The sequence below is a fragment of the Rhinolophus hipposideros genome (genome assembly GCF_964194185.1).
Source record: "Rhinolophus hipposideros genome assembly, chromosome: 4".
NCBI classification, from domain to species: Eukaryota; Metazoa; Chordata; class Mammalia; order Chiroptera; family Rhinolophidae; genus Rhinolophus; species Rhinolophus hipposideros.
Window position 1 is genome coordinate 2,884,289 of NC_138050.1, and position 27,884 is coordinate 2,912,172.

Genomic DNA, 27,884 nt, shown 5'->3' on the forward strand with positions numbered 1-27,884 from the left:
ATTTAAACATTCACTGTATTGTTTGATCATACCTCATAAAGTACAACATAGGGAATATAGTCAATAATTGTAATAACTAGGTATGCTGTCAGGTGGGTACCAGACTTATCAGGGGGATCAGTTCACAAATTATATGTCTAATAACTATAGTGTACACCTGAAACTAGTATAATATTATATGTCAGCTGTAATTGAAAACAATTAAAAATGAAAATGCAAAAACCTATAGTATGCTTCAAGAGCTGAGACAATTACATAAAAATCTCAATTACTGTTATTTTAAAAAAGAAAGTAAAAATATAGGTGTGACAACTATCGTCATATTGCTGTGCTGTGATCACAGCACAGATTCGGGCTAGAATTCTCCTTTCTAGTCATCATTATTGCTTAGACATTCTAGAATGAAGGGGATGTGATCATCCCTTCGTTATTTAGACTCACAGGTTTCCACGAACTTTTGCTGCAGGTCCAATGCACCAGCAATAGTTCTATCTATATTGAAATTACAAGATTTTCTTTTTTAAAGATGTTTTTTAGTATCCGACATTGTTAAAAACTTCTGTACTGAGCTAAAATTCTAGAAATCTGAGATTTGGGGCCTTGGTGAAGAACTCTCTTCCCCACAGGTGAAGGGGGCTGTGAGTTTTCTTGCCTTTGCCGAGTCCTGGGACTTGCATTTCTGTGTTAACTCCCTGTTCTGGTAGGGTCTCCCTTTCTGGTCTGAACGATATAAGCATGGGGATCGTCCTTCAGCCAGGCCTGCAATTCTGTCCTCTCGACAGAGCAATCACTGATATCACTAGTCCAGCAATGAAAAATGCTCAACAATCAGAACACCTTTCATCCCAGATCAACAGCATTAAAATATTATTACCAAATAATTTGAGAATAACATAGTATTATTTTGTATATTGCAAAACCTGTGGAGCCGGGCTTTGGCAGACAAAGTGAGTTCATCAACCCCTCAAGTGATGATAAAGATGAAAGCATCCTGATGGATGTTTATGGTACAGATTGTGGTGATGGTTTCATGGGTGAATACTTAGTTCCAAACTCATCAAGTAATATACATTAAATATTACTTTGTAAATTTCTTTGTGTCAATCATACCTCAATAAAGTGGCTTAAAAAAATGAAAACTCCTCCTAGTAATTAAATTTTTACTACATGGTATGTATTATGCTAAGGTTTTTTGTTTTGTTTTTCTTTGAGCCCAGCATCCTATTTCCCGTGAAGTGTGGTGGCCAGAGCTCCGGGTTGGGAGTGGGGGCAGGGGCCATGAAGCTTGGTCTGCTCCAACTGTGGTAAGGCTGGAAGGCTATGCTGTTTTTACGTATATTTTTTTCTTTTAATCTTTTTGATAATCCATTGAGGTATTATCATTCCCACTTTGCAGATGAGAAGACTGAGTTTCTAAGATGTGGAGCACTGAAGACTACAGAGCTCTTTGTAAGGTAAGATTTGATCCCAGGCCCGCTTGACTCCAAAGCACGGGCTGTTAACCATTACATTATAGTGCCCTCCTGCCTATGATGACACAAAGGATTTTATGAGAATGGATAGTTTGTGGTTAAAACCTCTGTAGGAGAGCCTGGTCTGATTTTCCTTTACAGCAGTACTTGAAGATGCAACAAGAATAGGAGCAGCTGGTGAGGTTGGACCTTTCCTTGTCTGGCAGAATAGAGGTTGGAAGTTTCTCCTCTCTACCCCCTCCACTTTGTAATAGATTTTGAGGACCCTTCAAGTTTAATGGGCAGTTTTGAGAATTACCTGGGCTACACGGGAACACACGTATTAGAACCTTAATTTAACAACCAATTAAGACTTGAGTGTGGTAAAAGACCCATTTACTCTACCAACAAGCAAACGTGGTAGTATGAAGTATGTTAAAAAAGAAAACAAAGAAATATACGCACAAAAAGTGAGGATGTTGTTACTATCTTAAAAGATACATATTTTAAGAAAAATGATCAGTCTTTTGGGGGATGCTTTCAAGCCAAAGGACTATCGTAAATGAAGACGATTTGGGTCCTTGTAAGGCATCTTAATTAGCTGTGACATTGAAAGGCTTGGGCTTTGGTTTCTTCACCCACAGCGAAAATTAAAAGAAAAAATAAACAAAACCAAAACCTCGATTTAGGAAAGTGAAGCTATTTTTGAAGTAGATAGCAAAGCAGTTTTTTTTTTTGGGGGGGGGGCAAATTTCTGTGAAAGCGTTTTGTAATTATCTTTAACCAGTGGTAGTTTGTTTCAGCTATAATACCGGTTGTTATCAATAGTACTTCACTTGACTAAAAATCGTACTCGGCTTCCTGTTATTTAACAGACACGAAGCCCGGGTATGCGCGCCCTGCTGCAGGGCGGCGTCTGCATCTGCGCGGCTCTCCGTGGTGGCAATTAGCGGAACCCTCAAGTTTGCTCTTTCAGGATTCCAAATAAATACTCGTAACATGTAATGTGACACAATGCTAAACCAAGCATTAGCCGTACGAGAAACGCGGTGACTACTTTGGGAGTGAATTTTCCAGTGGTTACCTTTGCCTTAGGAAATAGTGTGGCCCAATGCCCTTTTCTTCTCCGTTGCTAAGTTACAGCCAGCCAAAACGGAAACAAAGGCAAAAAGCGAAAACCGCCCAGATACACTGACCGTGAAAAAAAACCCTTCCCCTACGGTCTCTACAACGGTCGGTCTCTGGGCGCTTAGTTTCCTCTCCGCGTCCCCGGAACTTCCTATCCGCGGCGGCGCTCTCCTAGTTTTCAAAGGGGAGGGACCCCGCTTCACCCCAAAAGTTCACTCTAGGAACCGTTTTTGTCCTTCCCGCCTGGCTGCGCCCCGAGCGGAGGACACCTTGCCCGGAGTCCCCTAGGTAACGTCCTCGCTGTGACTTCGCTGGGAGTGGTAGTTTCGAGGGTCGGGCGGTGCCCGCGCGCAAGCCCAGAGCGGGCCGGTGGGCACTACATTTCCCAGGAGCCCTCGTTCAGGGGCGGAGCTCCGGCCGGAGGTGGTGATTGTGGCGGCTCTTTCGTAAAGGCGGCGGCGACTCCAACTCGGGTTTGAGTGGACTGAGAGACCAGAGGACTGCGGGTCGGTAATTCCTGGACAAAGGGAGCGGGGGAGCTGGAGTGCTCGCCGCCCTGCACCTGAGAGGGCCGGCGGGGCGCCGGAGAAACGGCTTCGGGCCTCAGCGCGGGCGCGGTGGGCGCCGGGCGACGTCGGGCGGTGGCCATCGGGGCTCCAGGTTACCGGGGTTTTGTGGGGAGTCTGCGTTTCTCACCGCCGAGATTTTGGCCAGACTTTCCGTTGCTGTTGAGAAGCGCAGGGGCCGCAGGCTGCTCGAGAAGAGAGTGTAAAGTTGCGTTGCTTTGTGTCATCCGGTAAGGGCCGGTCTCCTTAACCCTGGTCAGGAGCTTGTCTTTAAAGCCCTGCTGTGGAGTCGTTGCTTTCAAGGAAGTGCGTTTTGGGGGACCGATAAGTCACCTGTCAGACCTCTCGTGGTCTGAGGATAGCTTTGAATTAACTGCTGGAGTCCACTTTGCCCCCTCACGCTGCAGAGACCCCAACTGCTTTAAAGAATGTTTACGTAGCGCTGTGGAGGCTTCAAAGCTATCGGTTTGTTTCAAAGAGATTTTGATACAGGGAAAATCTGAGTCCACATACTGTTATAATTCTTTCTAGGCATTTTGCTATACATGCTCCCTTTACCAAGGTCTTAGTGTCAGTAATAAGTAACAGATTAAGGTGAAACAGCATTTTTATGCTTCACGCTGACAGTACATATACTTTGCAAATCGTAGTCATGAAATTGAAATGAAGGAATAGAGGGGTTTTTGTTTGCTTTTTTAAATGTCCAAGTGCTGCATCAATAACGGCACTTACACCTGAAAACCTAGTAGGGAACTTTTCTAGATTTTGATGTTGCAAAATGTTCTTGTAGCTTGTCTACTTACTAAGTTTGGTTTCAAAAATTTCCTGCTAAGGTTATTTAAATTTAACCAAGGTTATTTGGCAGATTTTGTTAAAAAGTTGTTACCTTTATAGATAGTCTTCCAACTCAAAAATAATTAGAAGTAGATTGCTTAGAATAGATCTTTTAAAAATTATTAAAGAATAACCAATATACAGTAAAGTACCCTAATCTCAGTGTACAGCTCAAATGTGTACACCAGTGTAGTCACCACCCAGATAAAGAGCACTGTCTATGATCCCCGAAGGCAAAGCCCCTTCCCAGTCAATAATACCACCCCCAGCTGCCTAGATAATCATAATTCCGACTTCGGTACCTATAGATTTATTTTGCCTATTCTTGAACTTCATATTACATGAAAACATACAGTATGTGTGTTTCAACATTACTCATCCATGTTTTTGCCTGTAGCAGCAGTTTTATGTTTTTTTTTAAATGCCTGAATAGTTGTGGTTCTTAATGTGTATCAGTGAGGAAACAAATCACACTGCCATTGTTGTGTTTGGTTATTGAATAGTTTACAGGCATTCCTTTTGTTCCTAGAAAAGTCTTTAGTTGGAGTTCACAGTATGGTAAGCCTTTGTAAAACTTCCACAGCTCAACCAGGGCATTAAGTTCACTGTCTTCTACTGTGTTTCCCTGAAAATAAGACCTAGTCAGACAATCAACTCTAATGTGTCTTTTGGAGCAAAAATTAATATAAGATTTTACTATAAGACCGGGCCTTATATAATATAATATAATAATACCGGGCCTTACATTAATTTTTGCTCCAAAAGACACATGAGAGCTGATGGTCCAGCTAGGTCTTATTTTCGGGGAGACACGGTATTTCTTTCAACAGTTCTGTAAATTGGTGATGCATGGCATGTACACGTAACAGCTGGGACCATGACAGATCTAGGATCTGCTTCAGAAAACAGAGCACAAGGATTTTCAGCGTGTGTTGTACAGTGCAGTGATGCAAACCAGGGAAACAGAATTCTCTTGCTTTGAAAGTCCAAAAAATCCAGAGCTTTGACCTAAAAATGACACCACCTGCCTTTTAGTTCTTTATGCACATGAACCACATTTCAAGTGTTCAATAGCCGTGTGACTAGTCGCTACCATATTGGACAGCAAAGGTCTATGTAATTGTACTTTTTTGTCTTCAGTTAACTCTATCTTGGATGTATATTCAGTACTTCAATATCAGCACTTCATGAACTTACTTACTCTCTTTAATAGTTGCCTAACATGCATACCATGATTGGCTGGTCCCATGTTAACAGACATTTGAGTTAATTTCAGTTTATTACAAAGGTGAACTTATACCAATATAGCGCAAAATGCCTAGATGTGAAATTGCCGAGTCAAAGTTTCTGTGCATTTACAGTTTGGATAGATGTAGTCAAATTCCCCTCCAAAAGGTTGTACCAGTTCACATTCCTGAGTAACAGTTTATGAAACAGTTCCCTTTTACCACACTGGGTGTTATCAAGAATTTAGTCTTTGCCAACTGAGTATGTGAAAAATGGTGTGTCGTTACTGTTTTAATTTGTATTGGATTGATTGAGGATGAGCATATTTTAATGTTCGGGCATCTGTATTTCTTTTTCTGTTTGTCTTGTGTATTTATGCCTTTTAGACACTAACTAGGTGTGAAGCTAAATACATGTCTGTTTGCCTCCAGATTACCATTTTTCATTTCCCTTTGGTTATCTGTATTTTGTTGTGTTATATTGATAAAGTCCAGAATTCTGTCAGAAAAATAGTGTGAGATGTCACTCCACTTTAGTGTTTCTCATCAAACTAGATTTCTCAACTCAAAGACATGGCTATAGCAGTTTTTTCTCCTGTCTCCATCCTTATCAGCCTACAAATATGTTTTTATTTCTTACATCTTAAAAAAAAAAATCTCTTCTGCACTTTGCTTCCCTGTACAGCTACTGTTCTATTAATTTCCTTCTTTTTATAACAAAACTGGACAGAGTTAGCTATCCTCATTGTCTCCAATTTCTTCTTCTTTCATGTATCCCCTCCATTCAAGCTCTTGCCCCCCTCCCCAAGATGCTCTCATTGAAGTTAAGACCTTTGCTTTGCTAAATTCTAAGGTTCTCAGTTCTCCTCGTTCGTCATCTATTAACAGCATTAACGCAGCCCTTTATTCCTTAAAACACTTTCTTCACATGGTTTCAAATACACTACACTTTTACATCTTTTCTTTTTGTCTACCTTCAATCCCTTAGTGATCTCATCTGATTTGTATGCTGAGGAGACCTATATTTGTGCTTTACAGCCTTGGCTTTACATTCTTGGGAGTGCAGCTGACTACATGATATCTCTACTAGGATGTCTGATAGGCGTCTTAAAATGTCCTAAATTCAACTCTTGATCTCACACTCCCCCAAACCTGTTTCACCCCCAGTTTTCCCCATTTCAGTTAATGGCAACTCTCTTCTTCCAGTTGCTCAGCCAGAAAAATTTAAGGAATAAAGGGGAGGATCCCAGTGATCTTTGAGGTTTTATAGACAGTAAAGGAGGGTTATATAGTTAGGTTATATAGTCTGATCATATGAGGTTCAAAATTGGGTGCTTTTTATGGTGGAGGGAGGGAGAATAGCCAAGAAGCAAAAAAGAACAAGAAGGAAAACACATATTCTACTTTCAGGATCAGTGGTACAGGGTATGGGCTGCATAGGAAGAAGTGTTCTTGGGAAGATGAGAGAGGAGGTTAAGAATAATAGAGAATTTGCTGGTGATGGACAGTGAGTGTGTTGGCACTGGGGATGCTTGGGAGACAGAATAAGGCATGTGTGTGGAGATTAAGAGAGGGTGGCTTGGGAGCCAGGCCTTCTTATGGTGACTGATGTAAATAGGTTTAAACACATAGAGATTAATCCTGGAGAGCTCAAGGTAGGTGGTGGTGGTAGGACTGGTGGGTTTCTGGAGGAATGGGGCATTGGTGGGGCAGCCTGCAGATGGAGGTTCCCAAGTCTGGGTGTTGGGGTCTTACTCCACACCTCATAGCTGCACCACTCGCTCTCTTCTTCTCCACCAAATTCTTACTTTTATCCTCTAAAGCAGGGGTGTCCAAACTGCGGCCCACTGGCCAACTGTGGCCCGCAATCCAATTTTTATTGGCTTGCAGCAAATTCCAAAAATATATTTAGTTTACTTAAATAAACCAGGTGAGGCAATACGTACTTCACCTCGAGTGAGTGGCCCGGCTGTTTGTGTATTTTACCGCATATGGCCCTTGGTGAAAAACATTGAAAAAAGTTTGGACACCCCTGCTCTAAAGGAAGACTCCCTGTTCGCCCTATCTACACTTGTAGTCTCCTTCTACCATATGGCTTTTATTTTTCTCCTTAGCACTTATTACTATTCAACATATTGTATAATTTGCTCTTGTGTTGTGTTTTTTCCCCACTAGACCGATTTATTAACTGCCGTATACCCAGTGCTTAAAACCATATCGGAAAAAAAAACAAATACCATATCTGGCACAGAGTAAGAAGTCAGTAAATGTTGAGTAAAATGAGACATACAAAGGAGGAAGAGATGTCCCATTTAGGTTTCCATGTTCCACAGTGACAAAGTTACACTAGGAAATTCATCATTTTAGACTATTTTAAAATACAATGTAGCTGTCCTATGGGATGAGCCAGTGTAATTTTTATTGTCGAACACTGAATTCCCACATAATACTGAATTTATTTTCAATAATGTAATTTAAAAAAAAAAGTATAGGCCATTGTTAAAAAATATTTTTCATTGGGGAATATTGGGAAACAGTGTGTTTCTCTAGGTCTCATTGGCTCCAAGTCATTGTCCTTCAATCTAATTGTGGAGGGCGCAGCTCAGCTCCAAGTCCAGTCACTGTTTTCAATCTTTAGTTGCAGGGAGCGCAGCCCACCATCCCATGTGGGAATTGAACTGGCAACCTTGTTTAGAGCTTGCGCTCTAACCAACTGAGCCATCCAGCTGCCCACAATAATGTAATCTCAGTTGTGGTTTAATTTTAACTTAATTTTAGCAAACATTTATCATGTTTCTCCCATCAGTAAGGAATGGATGGTGCTAGGCAGTGGTGAATATACAGATATTTTCAAGGACTCACAGCTGCATAGATTATGAACATGGAAGTAAAATACTACTAATTATGGGATGAGTGCCAAAATATTGATGTCAGACCTCCAGGAATACAGATGAAGGACTGCCTGGTGGGCGAGGGAGAAAGGGACACCAGGAAACAGTGCCAAGTAAAGGTGGAGACTTTCGTCCTGGAACTAACAATGGGTTTCCCAGTTGGGCAAAGAAGCAAGGTAGATTAGGGTGAGAAGCATGAAAGTGCTTAACGTGGGTAATATTTGATATTGATAGTCTTTTTTCCTTTGGTAATCGAATAACTTTAAGGTGCTTCGGCTGCCATAGTTTTTGGTCAACTGATCTAACACTTGTATAAAATCATCAGTAATTGAATGATTAGATCAGAAGGGAATTTAGGTGTTTGATCCACTGAATTTGGATATTTAAGACTTAAAAAACATGTCTCTTAACGCCCAGTTGCTTTGCTAGTTAATGTCTTTTGCATCTGAAATATTCAGTAGATTTTTGTGCTGGGCCCACGTTTGGGTAGAATAGCTTTAATACTTTTTGTTGGTTGTCTTCTTTCTACAGGTGTGGGAAATTAATAGCTCTTGTAGCTTTTACATTATTTAAAAACAGTTGTGTGATTGGACTAAAATGTTCCTGATGCCAACCTCTTCGGAGTTAAACGGTGGACAGAACTTCTTAACCCCATGGATGACCAATCCTTCTCGGGCTGGAGTCATATTAAATCGTGGATTTCCTGTTTTGGAAGCAGAGGAAGAGAAGCGAGCAAAGGTGAACATTTCCACCAGCTCTCCTGTTAAAGCCACACGTTTTTCAAATAGCTTCAGCTTTATAAGTGAAGAAAATTCGCTTCATGAAGAACAGAAGTCGGAGTCTAACAGCCCTTACAAACTACAATCAGATAAATCGGAAACATATGCAGGCCTTCCTTTAACTGAAGAGGGATCACAACTAGTGCCATGTCAAGATGCTCCTGGCCACGGAGAAGATAACAGAAGTGACTTTATCTCATGTCTTGCAAGTGAATTAAAAGAAGTGGCTTATAAAGACCCACTTTTTAAAAAGCTTGAACAGGTACAACAGGATTTGGCCTAATACGTATTTGTGTTATTGCAGGGTTTTGTTTATGATGAAAAGTCACCAGTGTCAGGTCCTCTTGTTTTTCCCCCCCTTTATTGTGAAATCCTTAAAATACCAAATTTTGCTTTTTGCTTAATGTGAAACATTAAAACATTTAATGTGTAAGAAATATAATCACCTATGATAATATCTTTAAGTTTCTACCTCATTTGGTAAGAACTAAATTAGAAATAGTTGATCAGATATTAGGGGTAAAAGTTGGTCATAAATGTACTGATACCTATCCTATTTTAAGAATCGAAGGATTTATATGACTTTTTCTGTTTCTTAGTTCAGATAGTCGATATGAAAACTTGAATTTTAGAGTTTTGGTGGCAGGTTTAGTTACTTAGAGATCCCTCTTTGACACTTTTTATTAGTGAACATATGAGAAGGGAGATAAGAGGGATTAAGATAAATGTAAGGTCCATAGAGAGATGTAAAGTTAGCTTAATAAAATTAATTTTATGTTTAAATAGCTGAAAGAAGTACAACAGAAGAAGCAGGAGCAACTGAAGAGGCAACAATTAGAGCAACTGCAAAGACTCATGGAAGAACAAGAGAAGCTGCTCACTATGGTATCTGGCCAACACACACTCCCAGGTATTGTTTTGCTCCCAGAGGCCCTTCAGTTAGTACAGTGAGACAGTGACATACATTTCTTACCTTGAGTTGTTTGACAGGTTGTTTTTACCACTTCTCTATCATATGTTACAAACTCTAATTTGTTTAGGAGCCAGGCAGATAACTGAAATGGTGGTGGTGTCACGTAATTGGGACACGTGGGGGCTGTGCCATTCTGGGGCATTCCTGTCCTACTTAAAGGCATTCACATTTATTTATAAAATAAAATTTTAAAGAGACCTAGCCTATTAAAAAATCTAGAGCCAAAATTGGCCTAGGACTACTGGTTTACAACCCCTGCCTGATGAATGAAAGGCTGGTCTGTATCATGGAGGTGAAAATAGTGTGAAAGCAGTCTACTAAGCTAAAGAAGGATACCAAAAATATTTTCTGTGGTCGTAGGTAACAGTTCTTTTGTTGCAAGTTAGATCAGTTAATAGCATGATGTGCTTATGGGGGGAAAAAACCCGTTGAAATGTGACCTAGAGCAGTGATTTTAAAGTTTTTCGAGCACACTGAATAGTAAAAAAAAAACACTTTATTTTTATTTTTTTTATTGGGGAAAGGAACAGGACTTTGTTGGGGAACAGTGTGTCCTTCCAGGAGTTTTTCCAAGTCAAGTTGTCCTTTCAATCGTAGTTGTGGAGGGCGCAGCTCAGCTCCAGGTCCAGTTGACGTTGCTAGTTGCAGGGGGCGCTGCCCACCATCCCTTGGTGGAGTCGGAACCGGCAACCTTGTGGTTGAGAGCCCACTGGCCCATGTGGGAATTTAATGTTTCACATTAAGCAGGCTTCGGCGTTAGGAGCACGGAGCTCCAACCTCCTGAGCCACCGGGCTGGCCCAACAAAACCATTTTATTTATTTTATTTTTTGGGGGGAAGGGGAACAGGACTTTATTGGGGAACAGTGTGTACTTCCAGGCCTTTTTTCCAAGTCAAGTTGTCCTTTCAATCTTAGTTGTGGAAGGTGCCGTTCAGTTTCAAGTTGTTGTCCTTTCGGTCTTAGTTGTGGAGGGCACAGCTCAGCTCCAGGTCCAGTTGCCGTTTTCTAGTTGCAGGGGGCACAGCCCACCATCCCTTGCGGGAGTCGAACCGGCAACCTTGTGGTTGAGAGGATGTGCTCAAACCGAGCCATTCAGGAGCTCAGCAGCAGTTCAGCCCAAGGTGCAGTGTTCAATCTTAGTTGCAGGGGGCGCTGCCCACCATCCATCCCTTGCGGGACTCGAGAAATTGAACTGGCAACCTTGTGGTTGAGAGCCCACTGGCCATGTGGGAATCGAACCGGCAGCCTTCGGAGTTAGGAGCACGGAGCTCTAACTGCCTGAGCCACCGGGCCGGTCCCCCAACAAAAACATTTTAAATTGTGACTCATAATTTCAAAGAAATTTCATAAATCAGTCTTTATTGGTGTGCCTGGCATATAACAAAAATACTTTCTATTTTGTTTATTCTTGGTAAAAGAAAAAAAAAAAGGCAGTCATGACTTACTGCATCTGTCGATAAAATTACTGATGGATTGTGTATCAGAGTTTGGAAAACAGTGATCTGGAGCAATGTATGTGCTTCTTGCTGCTGCTGCCTTTGAAGAGACAGACTTTACTGATTCCACGAAGTACCTAATCTGTTCAGATGTTGCATGGGGCATTGAATACAAATAAGAAAAGACACTGGCAAATGAGTGTGCGAAGTGTGCCTGGATGGGTGGGACTCGGGGAGTGGTGAGGGTGAGAAACGTAGCAAGTGAAGAATGGGAGCAAGTGGTTCAGGGCATTTGGATGTTTATCTTAGAGAGTATAGAGAACATGCTGTGTTCTCTATCTTAAAATAGTTGAATGGTTCATGATTTTTTTATGGAATCCATAAAAAGAATAATCAAGATCACTTAAATAACAGCCTGTAATACTTCTTAATGTAGAAGTCACACTTGTGTTAAAGCAATAGGGAACAGATTTCAAAGTTACTAGTATAATAACTAACCCCATTCAGTATGGAGCAGGTGCTTTAGGGAAGTGGTTTTCACCCTTTTTGGTCTCAAAACCTCTTAACACTCTTGGGCCGGCCCGGTGGCGCAGGCGGTTAGAGCTCCGTGCTCCTAACTCCGAAGGCTGCGGGTTCGATTCCCACGTGGGCCAGTGGGTTCCCAACAACAACAACAAAAAAAAAAAAAAAAAAAAAAAAAAAAAAACCTCTTAACACTCTTAAATTATTGAGGACCCCAAGAGCTTTTGTTATGTGGGCTATACCTATTGATATTTACTGTATTAGACATTAAAACTGAGAAATTTAAAAATTAATTGATTTAAAATAACCAATTACATGTTATAAATAGCATTTTTTTAAATTAAAAAACTTCTATAAAACTAGTGAGAAGAATGGTACTGTTTTATATTTTTGAAAATTTCTAACTTCTGGCTTGAAAGAACTCAGCTGATTCTCATATTTACTTCTGCATTCAGTCTCTCGAGTTATGTTGTTTTGGTTGAAGTATGTGGAAAAAAAAATCCAGCCTCACATTGACACGTAATTGGAAAAAGGAGAGAGGAATATTTTAGTAGCCTTTTCAAATAATTGTGGTTCTTTCTTTGATATTGCACCCAAACTCAACGTTTTAGTGGTTATTCACAGTATGAAATCTGAAATATTAATGAATTTTTTTGTACTCTATTATATTAAAATATATTGGAATACTGGCATTTTGAATGGATCTTTCATCATGCATGATTTGGTAAAATATTGCATGGTTATTTGGAAAGTAGTGGTTCACTGAGTTATGTAGGTCTTTAAAAAACTGACATATTTCATTATATAATATCAAAAATCATATCCACTAATACACTACAGAGCTCATCATAAACGTCTTGAGATAATTATAAAGCTGTCAAGGTCATGGTGGTGGACATATTTTTCAAAATTCTGATCTTTATTTGAAAGTTCAAATTTTATCATTGGCAATAAATGCTGTCAGTTATTTTCTTTGAAGTGACTGGCTCACTTGTTTCATTTTTGAGAAAATGTCTGCAAGTACTGAGGTTTAGATTGTCATAATTTGTCATTTATTCTTTCAAGTAAAAACAACGTTCCTTGAAAGATGTGGCTGGCTGAGCTTACAACTCAAAAAATTACACAGCATGTCTTTGTTTGCAGACGTGATTTATTCATTTTGTCCTATAGAATGTGTAAAAGACACGTATAAAAGGTACTCAAGAGTTGAGATTTAATTAAAAACTGATCATTTTTGCTCTTTTAGTATATTGTTAAGTAAAACTGTTTTTTTGTTTTTTTAACTGTTGAGTGCATGGTAATGACGAGGACGGTGCCTGCCAGCACACTTGGGTCCTGCTGTCCGACCTTTGAGTGAAGGCACCAGGAGTCTCCATTTTGCTTTTGCACTATCAGTGCATATGTCAGCACAGTGAAAAAGGCATATACTATCTTAATATTTTATGAAAATAGTTTTGACCTGGTGCTTGATGCCCTGAGTCTTGGAGACCTCCAGCTGTTTACAGACCACACTTTGAGAACTGCTGCTTGGGGACATCACTCTTTTATCAAAGATGTGTTCAGGCTGAAGTGGGAATTCAAAAATGTGTCGATGGGGAGAGTATTGTTATAAAGTGAAGGGAGGTCAAACCTGATATTCAGTGAGGATCTGCCTGAGTTCCAGTTATATTTGTTGGTTAGGAGTAAGGTAGATGTGTATAAGAGATAGGTGGCACTGCTCTTTATGAAACACTTTCCACTGTGTCCTCACTTCTCAATTTAGTTGGGATAATCAAGGAGAACGGAGGGATAGTTGCAGGATTTCAAGGGGCTTGTACAGTAGGTAGGATGGCTACTACTGCCATCTATCCTCAAGAATTATATCTTGGAGATATGTAGAAGGGGATCTTCTCTCTGTTTATTGGATTATTTCAAAAGCAGAGATTTAAGAAACAAAACAGGTAACGAAGAATACAGGAAATTTATAAACTATTGAAAAGTCACTATAATACCACCACCTGAGGATACCAAAATGTCAACAGTAATTTAAAGGGACAATACTTCTGTATGCTGTGACACAGAACATGATCATTAGTTGAGACCGTTGGTAACGGTCTATGTTGGTGCTACTGTGTTTGTCACAGACTGCAGGGTTGACAATGCCAGCCCGCAGTGCTGCCCACAGTTGGTGCATGAGTGGCGTCTTCCAGTGTTCGGCGGTGCCACATTATCTGCACGTGAATCATGGTCTAAATTTGCTTTGCATTAAAATTATGCACGGGTCACTTTGGACTTTTAATATTTCATGATTTTGTTAAACATAGTTTCCTAATAAGGAGGAAAAATACTTTTATCACTTTGGAGAAAACTCTGTGGTAGGAGTCACTAACAGGCAGGAGAGGAAATGTTATAGAGAGACATCAGCTCTATTGGTTTTCTTAATTACAAGGTTTAACTCTACTGCCTGCTGAGCAGAGCCAGAAGCACAGAACGCCAGGAAACTCAGCCACTGCGGAGAAGACCACACCCTTCCGACCATCATGTCTCTATCAGAATCGAACCCAAGAAAAAACGCACATGTCCAACATTTTGTCTAATGAACTAAACAACTTGTGTAGGACTACTCATCAAGATCTTGTCTCAACTTCAAAAACTTCTCCCAATTTGTTTCCAGAAGAACTTGTGAAAAAAAATGATTTGAAGGAAGAAAACTATAACCGCCCTGTAGGTGAGTTACTTACATTTCTCTCTTCTGTGCTTAACCAAGAGTGTTGCCAATAGTCCTTTCTGCATTGATTTCCTGTCCCCTCGGCTTTGCTTATGAGGTCCTACATGCTGCACAGCCACTGAGCCTGGATTGGACGAAGAACTGGACACAGAACTGGACTTTCCAAGAACTGCCGCAGTCCTTGTGCTGACTTCAAACCCTGCATAGTAGCACGGGGGTCTTCAAAAAGGGGAAGCAATGAGGGCTGTGTGTACTATTTTTCTTTGAGAGCCTAGGAACAGTTTGAGGTTGAATTAAAATTTGTGTGGCAGGAGTGGGTTACTTGATAGAAAATGTGAAATGTGAGAAGTAGATTGATGATGGGAGTTAAAATACCCCTAACCCAGACACTCGCTTTGTCTTCACCGTCCCTCTGTGTGCCTGCCCCAGGACTGGCACTCAGTATCTGGTGGTCTGAACTCATGGGACTCTCGTGCCATTTCTGGTCTATTCTTTTTCCTGCATATTCTTTGTTTTTCTGTCTTGCCCCTCCTTTCTTTTCCATATTTTATAGTCATAGAGTATTGTATACTATTGTGTTCTTTGCTACTCAACATGGAAAATGCTTATGGTACATTCTGTAGTCTATAACCATAATTTTAATGATTGTCATTATGCTAATCAAGTAATATGTCAATATTTAATGTTCTTTGTTAAAATACTAAGTTAATTTTCAATTTTAATGGTGAATGTATTCTTATGAGTTAAATTTTAGAAAAATGCAAATAATATGAAGAAAGGTGTCTATGCTTACTACTTAGGATCGGGCAACTTCGTGTATAGTATCTTATTCCTAATTTAGAGCAATTCCTTAGTATAGGAAGGTCAAATGTCTATTTTTTAAACAATACACTCCCCTAACCTTTTAATTTGGAAAATTTAAAACATCTGGAGAAGTTGAAAGACCACTACAATGATTGCCAGTATACCCACCACCTAGATTCAACAGTTAATATTTTGCCATATTTACTTTCTCTATGTATATTTGTAGGTGTGTGTGTATGTGTATATAATTTATGTGGCTACCTATATCTATATATCTACATCTATATATAGTTTGCTGACTCATTTCATTGCAAGTAGTATGCAGACATTATATTACATCATTTCAAATATTTTAGCATGCATCAAGTAAAAACTGGGACATTCTTTTATATAACCACAATACTATTATTATACCTATGGACATTAACAATAATTCTTTAATATTCAAATCCATTTAGAATTCACCCTGTTATCCCAAAATACCTTTTAAAGTTTGTTGTTTTTTAAAAAACCCAGGATCAAATCAAGTTCATGTATTACATTCAGTTATTTTAACTCCTTAGTCTTTTTTAATTTAGAAAAGTCCACCCTTTTTTCTCCATAACATTACCTTTTGAAGAATGTCTGTTTTAATTTGGGTTTTGTAATTTTTCCTTATTACATTAAAGAAATCCTTGAGAGTTCTGAAATCTGCGTATCTTTTAACCAATTTTTCTTTTTTAGCATATTAACGTAAAATTCTCAAATTTGAACACTTTAATCTACTTTTTTTGAACTAAATTATTCCTAATTTTTATTCTAGGTGAAGGTATTTTACCATGTTGGGAGAAAATGACGGAACAGATTCAGGAAGGGAATGATGTAAACTTAGAAAAAAATGGTGATTCCTCAAAAGTGGTTAATACTGAAGAAAGGTATCATCCGTGTTAAAAGTAATAAGAAATGTGATAATATAATAGCCAGTTATTATTTTTGAGCACTTTCTTTGTTTGAAAGATCCACATCTTTCTTGTTTTTGTTTGAATATACTTTTATGTGTAAGATTGAAGATAGAGCGTGTCACATTCTGTCAGCAACAAAAAGAGATTGGGGAGATATATTAGTTTAACTACCTTTGAAATTGTATTGGAAGAACTGAGCGGTTTTCTCACCTAAAAGAAATATCTGTATAAAATTAATCTTCTTTCAAACAGTTAGGTGAATCCTGTTTTGGAGAAGAGAAAAACAAATTAAATACTGGAGTCTCACATTTGATGTTGCTTATAAATTATAGTTGTGTAAGTCTGGTTACAGAATTTAAAATTTTTATGACAAAGATAAAAGACCAATATTGAAGTCGTTTATTATTTTCTAAAATATTTGATATATTTTAATATATGTTGTGGATGGGCAAATTACTTTTTTGATTATTGCTCTATTTACATTGTTAAGGATCTTTCTTAATTAAAGAATGTGTATTTAAAGAACTATTTTTGAAATATGTTTTAAAGTTATATAATCTGACGTCAATAGATGGACTTCATTAGGCTTTTTTTCAAGTCGTGTAGAGTATTGTATATTTCTGTATTTTGGGAGATGAAGCAGGGTTGTACCTTTTAATTAGATTCTCAAAGAGGGTCTGTGATTTTTGGAAAGGTTAGTTTTTAATGTAGTCTGGAGTCTTCCTAAGGCATACTAAGTGTAAAATGTTCACCACATCTTGATTGGCATGTCAAATAACTTTATTTTTATTATTAGGCCTATTAAAGCTGCTATTAGAGAAAGGAAACAGACATTTGAAGACTACTTAGAAGAACAAATTCGGTTGGAAGAACAAGAACTGAAACAAAAACAGCTAAGGGTTAGCATTTCCACTATTTTGATTAAATTATTTAAGACTTTAGAGATTCATAATTTGCTTTAAAAATAACTTTGAAATTCCTTGGATATACCAGAATTAATTCAAATATTGTTCTTTATTTTAGGTAGCAGAAGGATCATTGCTAATCAGAGCAAAGCCTAAACAACCATTCTTAAAACGAGGAGAAGGTTTAGCTAGATTTACTAATGCTAAATTTAAGTTCCAAAAAGGGAGAGAAAGTAAAGTAGGGACTAATCAGAGCATTTCAGAGGACCAACCTGTGTTTAAAATAGATAAACAACAATTACATCGGAAAACTGCTCTTATAAATAAAGATCCATGTACAGAGAACCCTCCTGCTAAAAAGAACAATAAAGTTAGAACCAAGAGTGGTTCTGTCACATGCAGTCAGAAGCCAAAAGTGCTTAAGGGGAGTAATGGGAAAAGTCTCTCTCCATTGGGACTGAAGATCCTGGCAGTGAAGAAATCTGATGGGCAACTTAGAGACCAGATCAAATTAGAAAAACAAGTAGAATCTAATAAGAAAGAAAATGTACCTGAGTGCCCCAGTCCTTGTAATACTGGCTGCAAAGTCTGGAGCAGGACACAAGGTAAAGACAGACTTTCCTTTCCAATCGGGCTGGTCAGCTGCATGGCTTCTAGGAGCCCGGTAAGGGAGACCTTGAGAGAGTCAGGATCTTCTCTTGACATTTCTCTTCACAAAAAGTTAGAGAATTGGGAACGAGAGAAGGAAAAGGAAAATTTGGAACTAGATGAGTTTTTGTTTTTAGAACAAGCTGCTGATGAAATATCATTTTCCAGTAATTCCTCATTTGTACTGAAGATCTTAGAGAGGGACCAACAGGTCTGCAAAGGTCACCGGCTGTCTTCTACCCCTGTCAAAGCAGTGCAGCAGCAAAAGATGATGACACTGTGTCCCACGAGTCAGTGTAACCAAAATGAGAGTCCAGATCATACTGAACGTGAAAATACAGGTGAATGTGAGCCCATACCCAAACAACTAAATTCAGGGTCCTCACCTGAAGAATTGGGGGAACAGTCTTGTAAAGTCAGTAGGAAAGCATTCCAAATGAGCACTTCTGAAAATCAAATGAGGTGGAACGCAAGCGATGATGAAGGTGTCATGAACAGTGACAGTAGCACTGATTCTGAGGAGCAACTGGACATTACCATAAAACCGTCCACTGAGGAAAGCGCAAGGGGTTTCAGCAGCAGAGCTGATAGTCCACAAGTCTGTAATGGAAAGGGACCTTTTGGGGACACTGGGACTCAAGAAGAAGATAAAAGGAGAGATGTTGATTTAGACTTGTCTGATAAAGATTATAGTAGTGATGAGTCTATCGTAACTGAAAGCTTGAAAAATGAAGGTTCTGAGTCCTCAAGAAGACCTTCATCTGTAAGTAAGAGTAAAATTGACTTTGATGATGAAAGAACTTGGACCGACCTTGAAGAGACTTCATTTAAACATGATGTTATTCTTGGGAGTGAAGCCATTTATCGGACTCCCCAGACAACCTACCCTAATAAGAGTGAAGTATGTGTACTGGACAAAACAATAAAAAGGAAGGTTGCACCAGTGAAGAAGGAAGACATGAGCCAGCCTAGTAGGGGCACGAGTCCTCCGACATCAGATCTGATGATGAAATTCTTCCCTTCTTTGAGACCAAAACCAAAATCAAAATCGGATTCACACTTGGGAAATGAACCGAAGTTAAACAATCACGACCAAACTCCGGGTAAGTCAGAGCATTATATGTGTCAGAATGTTACAAATTTAACATTTAGTTTATTGGTATATTGTCTGAATGCTTAAAATCCCAACTTTGGTAGTTGCTCAGTAGAAGTCTAATTAGTAGGTAAGTTGTTAAAATTTGATTTGTGGGTCTAAATAATGGAATAGTCACTAGGATAAGAGATTGGGATGAATTGTGATTTCAGATTTTTCAAATTTAAGCCACTATCTTATTCCCAAGGTTTTAATATTAATTACTTTATTATAAAATTAGATGACATTTAAGTTTCTTTTATAGCCAGGGAATACCCAATTTATGGTTTGTGTTACTGTGGAGTTAACTGTATGTGCACACTTTTTTAATGACTGACTGTTTTTACTTATCTTTTTTTTTTTTTAGTAACTCATATTAACTCACTAAATATGACCGGGAATAAATACAGTATAATCCAACTTTCTTTCATTTCACAGACCTGGGCTCCTAGTCCCTTTCCTAGAAGCACCAGCACTCCCATTTCATTTGTATATTCTAAAAAAATTCCGTGCATAATGAAAGCATACGTGTGAGTGTGTAATCTGCTCTCTACACAAATAAAAACATGCTTTTTAAATAATACTCTGCACCTTATTTATTATATTTTGGAGATTTTTTTAACACACACATCTGCCTCATTCTGTTTAATAGCCATATAGGATTCAGTTGATGTGATAGACTTTTTACCTTATATTGGAAAACTCTTTTCTATTATTGTATCATGTTATATGATATGTATCATATGTATGATTGTATCATGTTATATGTGTCATGTTATATGATAAACTCTGAATGCCTAACAAAGCTTAGATGCTTTGAAAATATTAATTATAACAAGCTGTTTCAAAAATACTCTGAATTTAAAAGCAGTACTTTTTGCAGAAAGTTTGGAAGTTCAAAAAGTATAGAAGCAAAAATGTTTATAACTCAACTACCCAAAGACAACTGTGATATCATTCGGGGATATTTCCTTCCAGCCATTTTTCCTATGTATTTTTAATATTGTGGAGACATAACTTGTCTTATCCTTTTTGACTAGGTGTATAGCATGCATTGGCTGTATCATTAAAACTCTGTGTACTTTAAAAGTGGTTGCAGTGCATTATATGAATGTAGCATAATTTTATTCAGTAATTTTTTTTTTATTATTGTTGAAGGGGAATAGGACTTTATTGGGGAACAGTGTGTATTTCTGGGACTTTTCCAAGTCAAGTTGTTGTCCTTTCAATCTTAGTTGTGGAGGGCGCAGCTCAGTTCCAGGTCCACCATCCCTTGGTGGAGTCGAACCGGCAACCTTGTGGTTGAGAGGACGGGCTCCAACCAACTGAGCCATCCGGGGAGCTCAGTGGCAGCTCAGCTCAAGGTGCTGTGTTCAGTCTTAGTTGTGGGGAGGCAGAGCCTACCATCCCTTGTGGGAGTTGAGGAGTCAAACTAGCAACCTTGTAGTTGAGAGCCCGCACTCCAACCAACTGAGCCATCTGGCCACCCAGGAGTTGAGCGGCCCCTCATTGACTTCATTCTAGTTGAGGAGCATGCAGCTCATTCGTCCATGTGGGAATCAAACTGGCAGCCCTGTTGCCCAGAGCTCAGGCTCTAACCAGAGCTCGCGCTCTAAACAACTGAGCCACCTGTCCGCCCCCAGTAATTTTCTTAATGTTGGACACTTAAATTATTTTTCACTATTGGAAATAACCACTACAATTCATATTTTTGTGCAAAACTATTTGTATGATTTTTACAAATTTGTTTTTTAACTACATTTTTAGAAGTAGCGTAACTGTATCAAAGGGTGGATATGTATATTTTAGCCTTGTGCTATAAATCAGATTTAGTTTCTAAAAGGGTAAAGGACTTTTAGCCTCTTACATTCCTTGACTTGCAGCTGGACATTTGTGTTGTTTCTACCTTGTGGTTATTGTGAATAATGCTGTTATCATTAGTGTACAAATATTTATTCAAGTCTCTGCCTTTAATTCTTCTAGACATAGTAGCAAATTTGATACGGAAAGAAGGTCTTAATTTGTATTTCTTTGATTAGTGGGGGTTAAACTTTGATTTTGGTGTTGGTTAGTGCTTTAGATCTTGTGTGACTTTTTCGTGTTCTTACGCTATTTTTATATATTGGACTCTTAAACTTTTTATTTGAATAGTTTCTTTTATATGTAATATTAATTCATTGTCACGTTGATACTCTTGGGGTAGAGTCATTTGATTCTTAAATTTATACTGGTTTCATCTGGAAAGTTAGGTCAATACATTTTTTAAAAGAAATTTTGTTATTGAAATATTGTTTCTAATGCATTTTAGTAACGTATTTACCATATTTTTGGCTCTTAGTGTTAATAGCTATCTAGTGTTTTTGCTGCTAAACGCCTTTTGTGAAGTTCAATATTTATGGTCTATTTTATAGGTGACAGTGGTCGATCTCAAGTTTTGAGAGAGAAAATTATTGAATTGGAAACTGAAATAGAAAAATTTAAAGCTGAGAACACATCTTTAGCTAAACTTCGCATTGAACGAGAACATGCGTTGGAAAAACTAAGGTAAGTTTGCATCTATTAAGTTGGGAAAAAATATAGTGATTCAGTTACATCTTAAGATTATATCTAAAATATTTGTAACAATTTTGATCAATCCAACAATATAAATGGAAAGGAAATGAAATCTATACCCATATGAATTTTTTAGTTAAATAGAGTGGCTCATTGTGGAAAAAAATGTGTTAAAAGGGGAATCTCTCAGTGATGAGATCATAAATTGAATTTGAAAAGCAGTTTTGGAGTTATGAATTCGAGTGCTAACTTGGCCAGTGTATTAATTTCCCAGAACTACTGCAATGAAGCACACACACACAAACTGGGAGGCTTAAAACAGCAGGAATTTATTTTCTCACAGTTCTGGAGACTTAGAAGTCCAGAGTCAAGATGTCAGCAGAGCCATGGTTTCTTGCGTCTTTTAGTGGTTGCTGGCGACTGTTGGCATTCCTTGACTTGCAGCTGGACATTTGTGTTGTTTTTACCTTGTGGTTATTGTGAATAATGCTGCTATTATCATTGGTGTACAAATAACCTGTTCAAGTCTCTGCCTTTAATTCTTCTAGACATATACCCAGGGTGGGACTGCTGGATCATATGGTAATTACTGAATTTTCTGAGAAACCACCATACTGTTTTTCCACAGTGGCTGCACAGGGTTACATCACATTAAATGATTTGCATATATGAGCCACCTTGCGTTCAGGGATGAATTCCCCTTGGTCATGCTGTATAATCCTTTTAATGTGCAGTTGAATTTGGTTTGCTAGTGTTTTATTGAGGACTTCTACATCTATGTTTATCAGGGGTATTGGCCTGTAGTTTTCTTGTGGTGTCTTTCTCTGGCTTTAGTATTAGTGATATTAGCCTCATAAAATGAGTTTGGAAGTGTTCCTTTTTCTTTTTTTGGAAGAGTTTAAGAAGTATTGGTATTAATTTTTGAATGTTTGGTAGAATTTACCTGTGAAGGCATCTGGTGCTGGATTTGTCTTTGTTGGGAGATTTTTGGTTACAGATTGAATCTATTTGTTATTGGTCTATTCAGGCTTTCTATTTCTTCTAGATTCAGTTTTGGTAGGTTGTATGTTTCTAGAAATTTATCCATTTCTTTTAGGTTATCAAATTTTTTGGATTATAATTGTTCATAAGACAATCTTTTTTTATTTTTGAAGCTTCTGTTGTAATATCTCCTCTTTCGTTTTTTATTTTATTTATTTGAGTCTTCCCTTTTTTAAATTTTTAGTCTAGCTAAAGGTTTGTTGATTTCGTGTGTTTTTTCCCTCTGAGACTCCCATAATGCTTATATTGGCTCATTGTTTGGTGTCTTATAAATGCTTTAGGCTTTTTTCACTTTTTTCATTCTTTTTCTTTTTTCACCTCTGACTAAATTCAAATTACCTGTCTTCAAGTTCACAGATTCTTGCTTCTGCTTGATTGAGTCTGCTGTTGAAGGTCTCTTGTATTTTTTACTTCGTCCATTATATTCTCAGCCCCAGAATTTCTTTTTTCTTTTTGTAATTTAATTTTTTATTCTTAATGTCATTCTTTTGTCTTTATTTTATTTATTTATTTATTTATAGAATAACTTTTTTTTATTAGTTTCAGGTGCACAAGACAAAGTAATACTTAGACGTTTTATCATTTATATGCCTCACACTGTGTTAACCTCCCTCCCCCCATCCACTACCCCTCTGACATCGCACAGAGCCATTACGTTTCCACTGTCTCTATTCCTAATGCTGTACTCCGCTTCTTGTAAGTATATACATACATATGTATATACATGTATATATATAAAATTATAGTTGGCATTCATTATTGTTCAGCTTCAGGTGTACAGTGCAGTGATCAGGTATCTACATCATCCTGAGGTGGTCTCCCAAATGGGACACGTGTCCATCGGATACCCTACATAATCTTTATTGATTACGTTCCCCAAATTAATTTTCAAAACCTGGTGGCCATCTTGTGGTTACTGACTGTTTTCTAATCCTCTCACCTTCCCCCTTATCCCCACCCCCCCACCCTTCTAACAACCCTCAGTTTTAACTCTGTCTCCAAAACTGTTTCTGATTAGTTCATTCACTTATTCTTTTCTTTAGATTCCTCACATAAGTGAGATCATATGGTACTTGTCTTTCTCTGTCTGACTTATTTCACTTAACATAATGTTCTCTAGGTCCATCCATGTTATTGCAAATGGTAAGATTTCTTTCTTCTTTATGGCTGCGTAATACTCCATTGTATAAATGTACCACGGTTTCTTAATCTAGTCATCTACCGATGGGCATTTTGGTTGTTTCCATGTCTTCGCTATTGTGTATAGAGCTGCAATAAACATAGGGGTGCATAAAGATTTTTGAATTGGAGTTTTGGATTTCTCCAGATAGATACCTAGGAGTGGAAGTGGTGGATCATAAGGTAGTTAGTTCCATTTTCAGATTTTTGAGATACCGCCATACTGTTTTCCATAGTTCAGCCCCAGAATTTCTGTTTCGTTCTTTTTTGCGATTTCTCTTTGTTGAACTTTTCATTTTGTTTCGTGTATTGTTTTCCTGATTTTGTTGAATTGTTTATCTGTGTTCTCTTATGGCTTGGTGAGCTTCCTTAATTATTTTTAATTCTAGGTCAGGCAACTTGTAGATTTTCATTTCTTTGGGATCGGTTACTGTAGCTTTATTAGTTTCCTTTGGTGGTGTCACATTTGTCTTATTTTTCATGATCTGTGTAGCCTTGTGTTGGCGTCTTTGCATTTGAAAGAGCAAACGCCTCTTTCTGTCTTTACAGACTGGTTTTGGCAAGTCTTTACCTTCTCTTGCTGGATCCCTGGACTGATGAGTCTGCCTCGGATCACAGTCAGGTGGGGTTATAGCCAAATCATGTGGCAGCTTCTGGGTCCACAGTGGGGTCCAAGGTTGCAGGTCTGTTACCCAGGTTGCAGGTGGACATGGTTTATGCCAGATCTCCAGTTGGACAGGACTGCTTGTGGGACCATGGTCAAGCAGGGCTGGAACTAGGTGATAGGGCTGCTTTTGGGTCCACTGTTGAGTATGCAGGCAGTGGGCCTATTACCAGGGGTGAGGATGGATGTGATTCCTGCCTTGTTCCTGAGTATCCTCCTGCTGGACATTAGGGGACCCTCTCCCTGTCCCTGGGTGGTCAGGACTGCCTCTAGTACCACAGCAGCACGGGCTGGAGCCAGGTCACAGGGCTGTTGCAGGATCTACAGTTGGGACTGAGGTCTGTGGGCCTGTTAACTGAGCACAGATCAGATGAGCGTGGCTCTTCTCAAGTCCTTTGGCAAATGGGGCAGGAGCTGAGTCCATGGGGGCCTGGACTTTTTCCCATCTGCAGTCAATACCGTGTTTAGTAAGCTTGCCCCAGGGCACGCGCCTGCTTTCCCAAAGTGGCTGTCCTCAATCTTCGGCTTCACCAGGGTTTCTCAACCTCCTACCTGAGTCCTAAAACTTCCACAAAAACACTTTTGTCCACTTATGGCTGTCAGATTGTTGTTTATGTGGGGGCACGTGAGCCAGGGACCTATTCCACCATCTTGCTGATGTCATTCTCCCTATGCTCTTAACACAGCACTCAGAGTGAGCCTGGGTTATGACAGTCCCTGAGATCACCATTCCCCTAAGCTTAATACCTAAATGCTCACAGAAGTCTGTACGACCCCAGTTAATTTGGCTCTCTTTTTTTTCTTTCTTTCTTTCTTTTTTTTTTTTCTTTTTTAGCATTATCTACTGTTCTGTCTCTTGCTTCCTCTCCTTTAGCCACACTGGCCTCCGGGCTGTTCTTTGAACACATCAAACATATATTCCTGCCTCAGAGTTTTTGCATGTGGCGCTCCCTCTGCCTAAACTGTTTTGTCCAAATATCCTCATGGCCACTCTCTCCCTATCTTCAGGTTTACTTCAGATATTATCTCAGCAAGATGACCTCATCCGTAATTTTAATCTCCTATCCTGATATTTCCTAACCTCATTCCTGGCTTTACTTTTCTCTTTAACACTTCTGAAATTCCATATATTTTACTTATTTATCTTCTCATCACCTCTCTCTCCCATTAGAATGTAAGAGGCTTCATGGGAGTAAAGATGTTTATTTTCTTCACTGTGCGTCTTCCAGTACTTAGTAGTGCTTGACTCTTAGTAGGTGCCCAGTGGATGCTTATTGGAGGAATGCTTTATTGAATTAATCGACTTATTTCACGGTTATGGATTGAAGACAGATTCACCAAGACCAGCAGCTCCTCAATTCCATGCTGTCACTCATGTTACATTTTGGTACCACATGTGGATTACTATGTTGAGATGGTCCCCTTAGACGATAATATGGTTTTGTCATTTTAGGAAAGAAACTGCAGACTTTGAACAACAGAAAGCAAAAGAATTGACTCGAATAGAAGAGTTTAAAAAGGAGGAAATGAGGAAGCTGCAAAAGGAACGCAAAGTTTTTGAAAAGTATACTACAGTTGCAAGAACTTTTCCAGATAAAAAGGAACGTGAAGAAATACAGGTATGCCAGTTCTTTACATTATACTCATATACGTTAGTAAAGATGACGGTCTTGTAAGAATCTCAGAGTTACTTGATGCGTCAAAGAGAAATCGGGTATCAGTGTAATGATCCACTGACTCACCAAATACTCTGTCTGAGACACTGCCTCAGGAACATATTTTGTACTCTGACTTAAAGAGTAAGGTATGTTTGTTTACTAAAGGCTTCCAAGAAAAAGAAAAGAAAGACTACGATAATAACATGAATGAATTAATAAGCCAGAAGTTGGAAATTCACCAGTGTAATGTTGTGTTAATCTGTTTGACCCACCATACAACAAATACTGTTTGTTTTGTTCATTTATGATAATTTAAGCCCATATACCAACCAGAGATTTAAATCTAAAACTTACAAACTGATACGCCAAATTATCAGTCCTGTTTATTTCAAAGTCCTGTTTATTTCATGGACATGATCAGAGAAATGTAGTATTTAAAAAGAATTAATGCATTTCTAGCTAAAATTATTTAAAAAATGTAGGTGAATATATTCATGACATTAGCATATGCAAAGATTTCCAAGAGAACACAAAGAACTAAGTGTAAAAGAAAAAACGGATATAATGGACTTCACCAAATGTTAAAACTTCAATTTACCAAGAAAAATATTTTAAGTGGCTGTCCATTGCTTACAGCATAAAATTTAAACTCATCTTCCACTTCCGTATTTAAAGTACCAGTATTTTTTTTTAAAGATTTTATTGGGGAAGGGGAATAAGATTTTATTGGGGAACAGTGTGTACTTCCAGGATTTCTTTCCAAGTCAAGTTGTTGTCCTTTCAGTCTTAGTTGCAGGGGGCGCAGCCCACCATCCCTTGTGGGACTCGAGGAATGAACTGGTAACCTTGTGGTTGAGAGCTGGCGCTCCAATCAACTGAGCCATCCAGGAGGCAGGTCAGCTCAAGGTGCCATGTTCAATCTTAGTTGCAGGGGGCGCAGTCCACCATCCCTTGCAGGACTCGAGGAGTTGAACCGGAAACCTTGTGGTTGAGAGCCCACTGGCCCATGTGGGAATCGAACCGGCAGCCTTCAGATTTAGGAGCACGGAGCTCCAACAGCCTGAGCCACTGGGCCGGCCTCTACAGTATAATGATTTGATCAATATAATTGACACATTCATCACCTCACATAGTTAACGGTGTGTGTGTGTGTGTGTGTGTGTGTGTGTACGTACATGTGTGTTGACAATGCTTACGATCTACTCAGCAACTTTCAAGGACAATGTCCCCTCATTCAGGCCGTGCTTTCCGAGACCCTCAGTGGATTCCTGAGCCCGCAGCTGTACCACACCCTGTATGTGTTAGTGTTTTCCAGTGTGGACATACGCTTTACATCTTCTCTGTGGCACATGTAATGCCAGCATCATGACTCTTGTGCTTTAGGGCCATTATGAAGTAGAATAAGGGTTACTTGAACAGAAGCACCTGATGTAATAACCCAGACAGCTACTAAGTGACTAATGTTGACACTTGAATAAACTGGACAAAGGGAGGATTCATGTCCGGGCGGAACAGAGTGGGACTGTGTGAGATTTCATCACATACTCAGGATCGTGTGCAACTTAAAACTTAGGAAGTGTTTATTTCTGGGATTTTCCATTTAATATTTTTGGACTGCTGTTGACCATGAGTAACTGAGATTGTGGATAAGCGGGGAGTACCATACTATGTTACTAACTGTAGTCACTGTGCTTGCATCAGCTTCACAGAACGGATGGATGTCAGTTGTGATGCGTGTTAATGAGGGCCTGGGATTCCCGCTGCCTTCAGCGTCACATCTGAGGTGCTCCCAAGTGGAGAAGACTTCGTCTGTCCTCCCCTCAGCTCTCGGTCACTCCTTGTAACT

The 27,884-nt window shown here is 38.9% G+C and overlaps 1 protein-coding gene across 1 annotated transcript in view; it reads left to right on the forward strand.

The window, feature by feature from the left end:
* The first annotated feature begins 2,981 nt into the window (after positions 1-2,981).
* Positions 2,982-27,884, forward strand: part of CPAP (centrosome assembly and centriole elongation protein) — a 42,575-nt gene continuing 17,672 nt past the window's right edge. Inside the window, exons 1-9 of the mRNA XM_081046743.1 lie at positions 2,982-3,085; positions 8,628-9,137; positions 9,662-9,785; positions 14,235-14,513; positions 16,120-16,231; positions 17,055-17,157; positions 17,282-18,914; positions 21,355-21,487; positions 25,834-25,999. Coding sequence (XP_080902869.1) covers positions 8,694-9,137; positions 9,662-9,785; positions 14,235-14,513; positions 16,120-16,231; positions 17,055-17,157; positions 17,282-18,914; positions 21,355-21,487; positions 25,834-25,999 — 2,994 coding nt within the window. The 5' untranslated portion in view covers positions 2,982-3,085; positions 8,628-8,693. The remainder of the gene's footprint in view (positions 3,086-8,627; positions 9,138-9,661; positions 9,786-14,234; positions 14,514-16,119; positions 16,232-17,054; positions 17,158-17,281; positions 18,915-21,354; positions 21,488-25,833; positions 26,000-27,884) is intronic.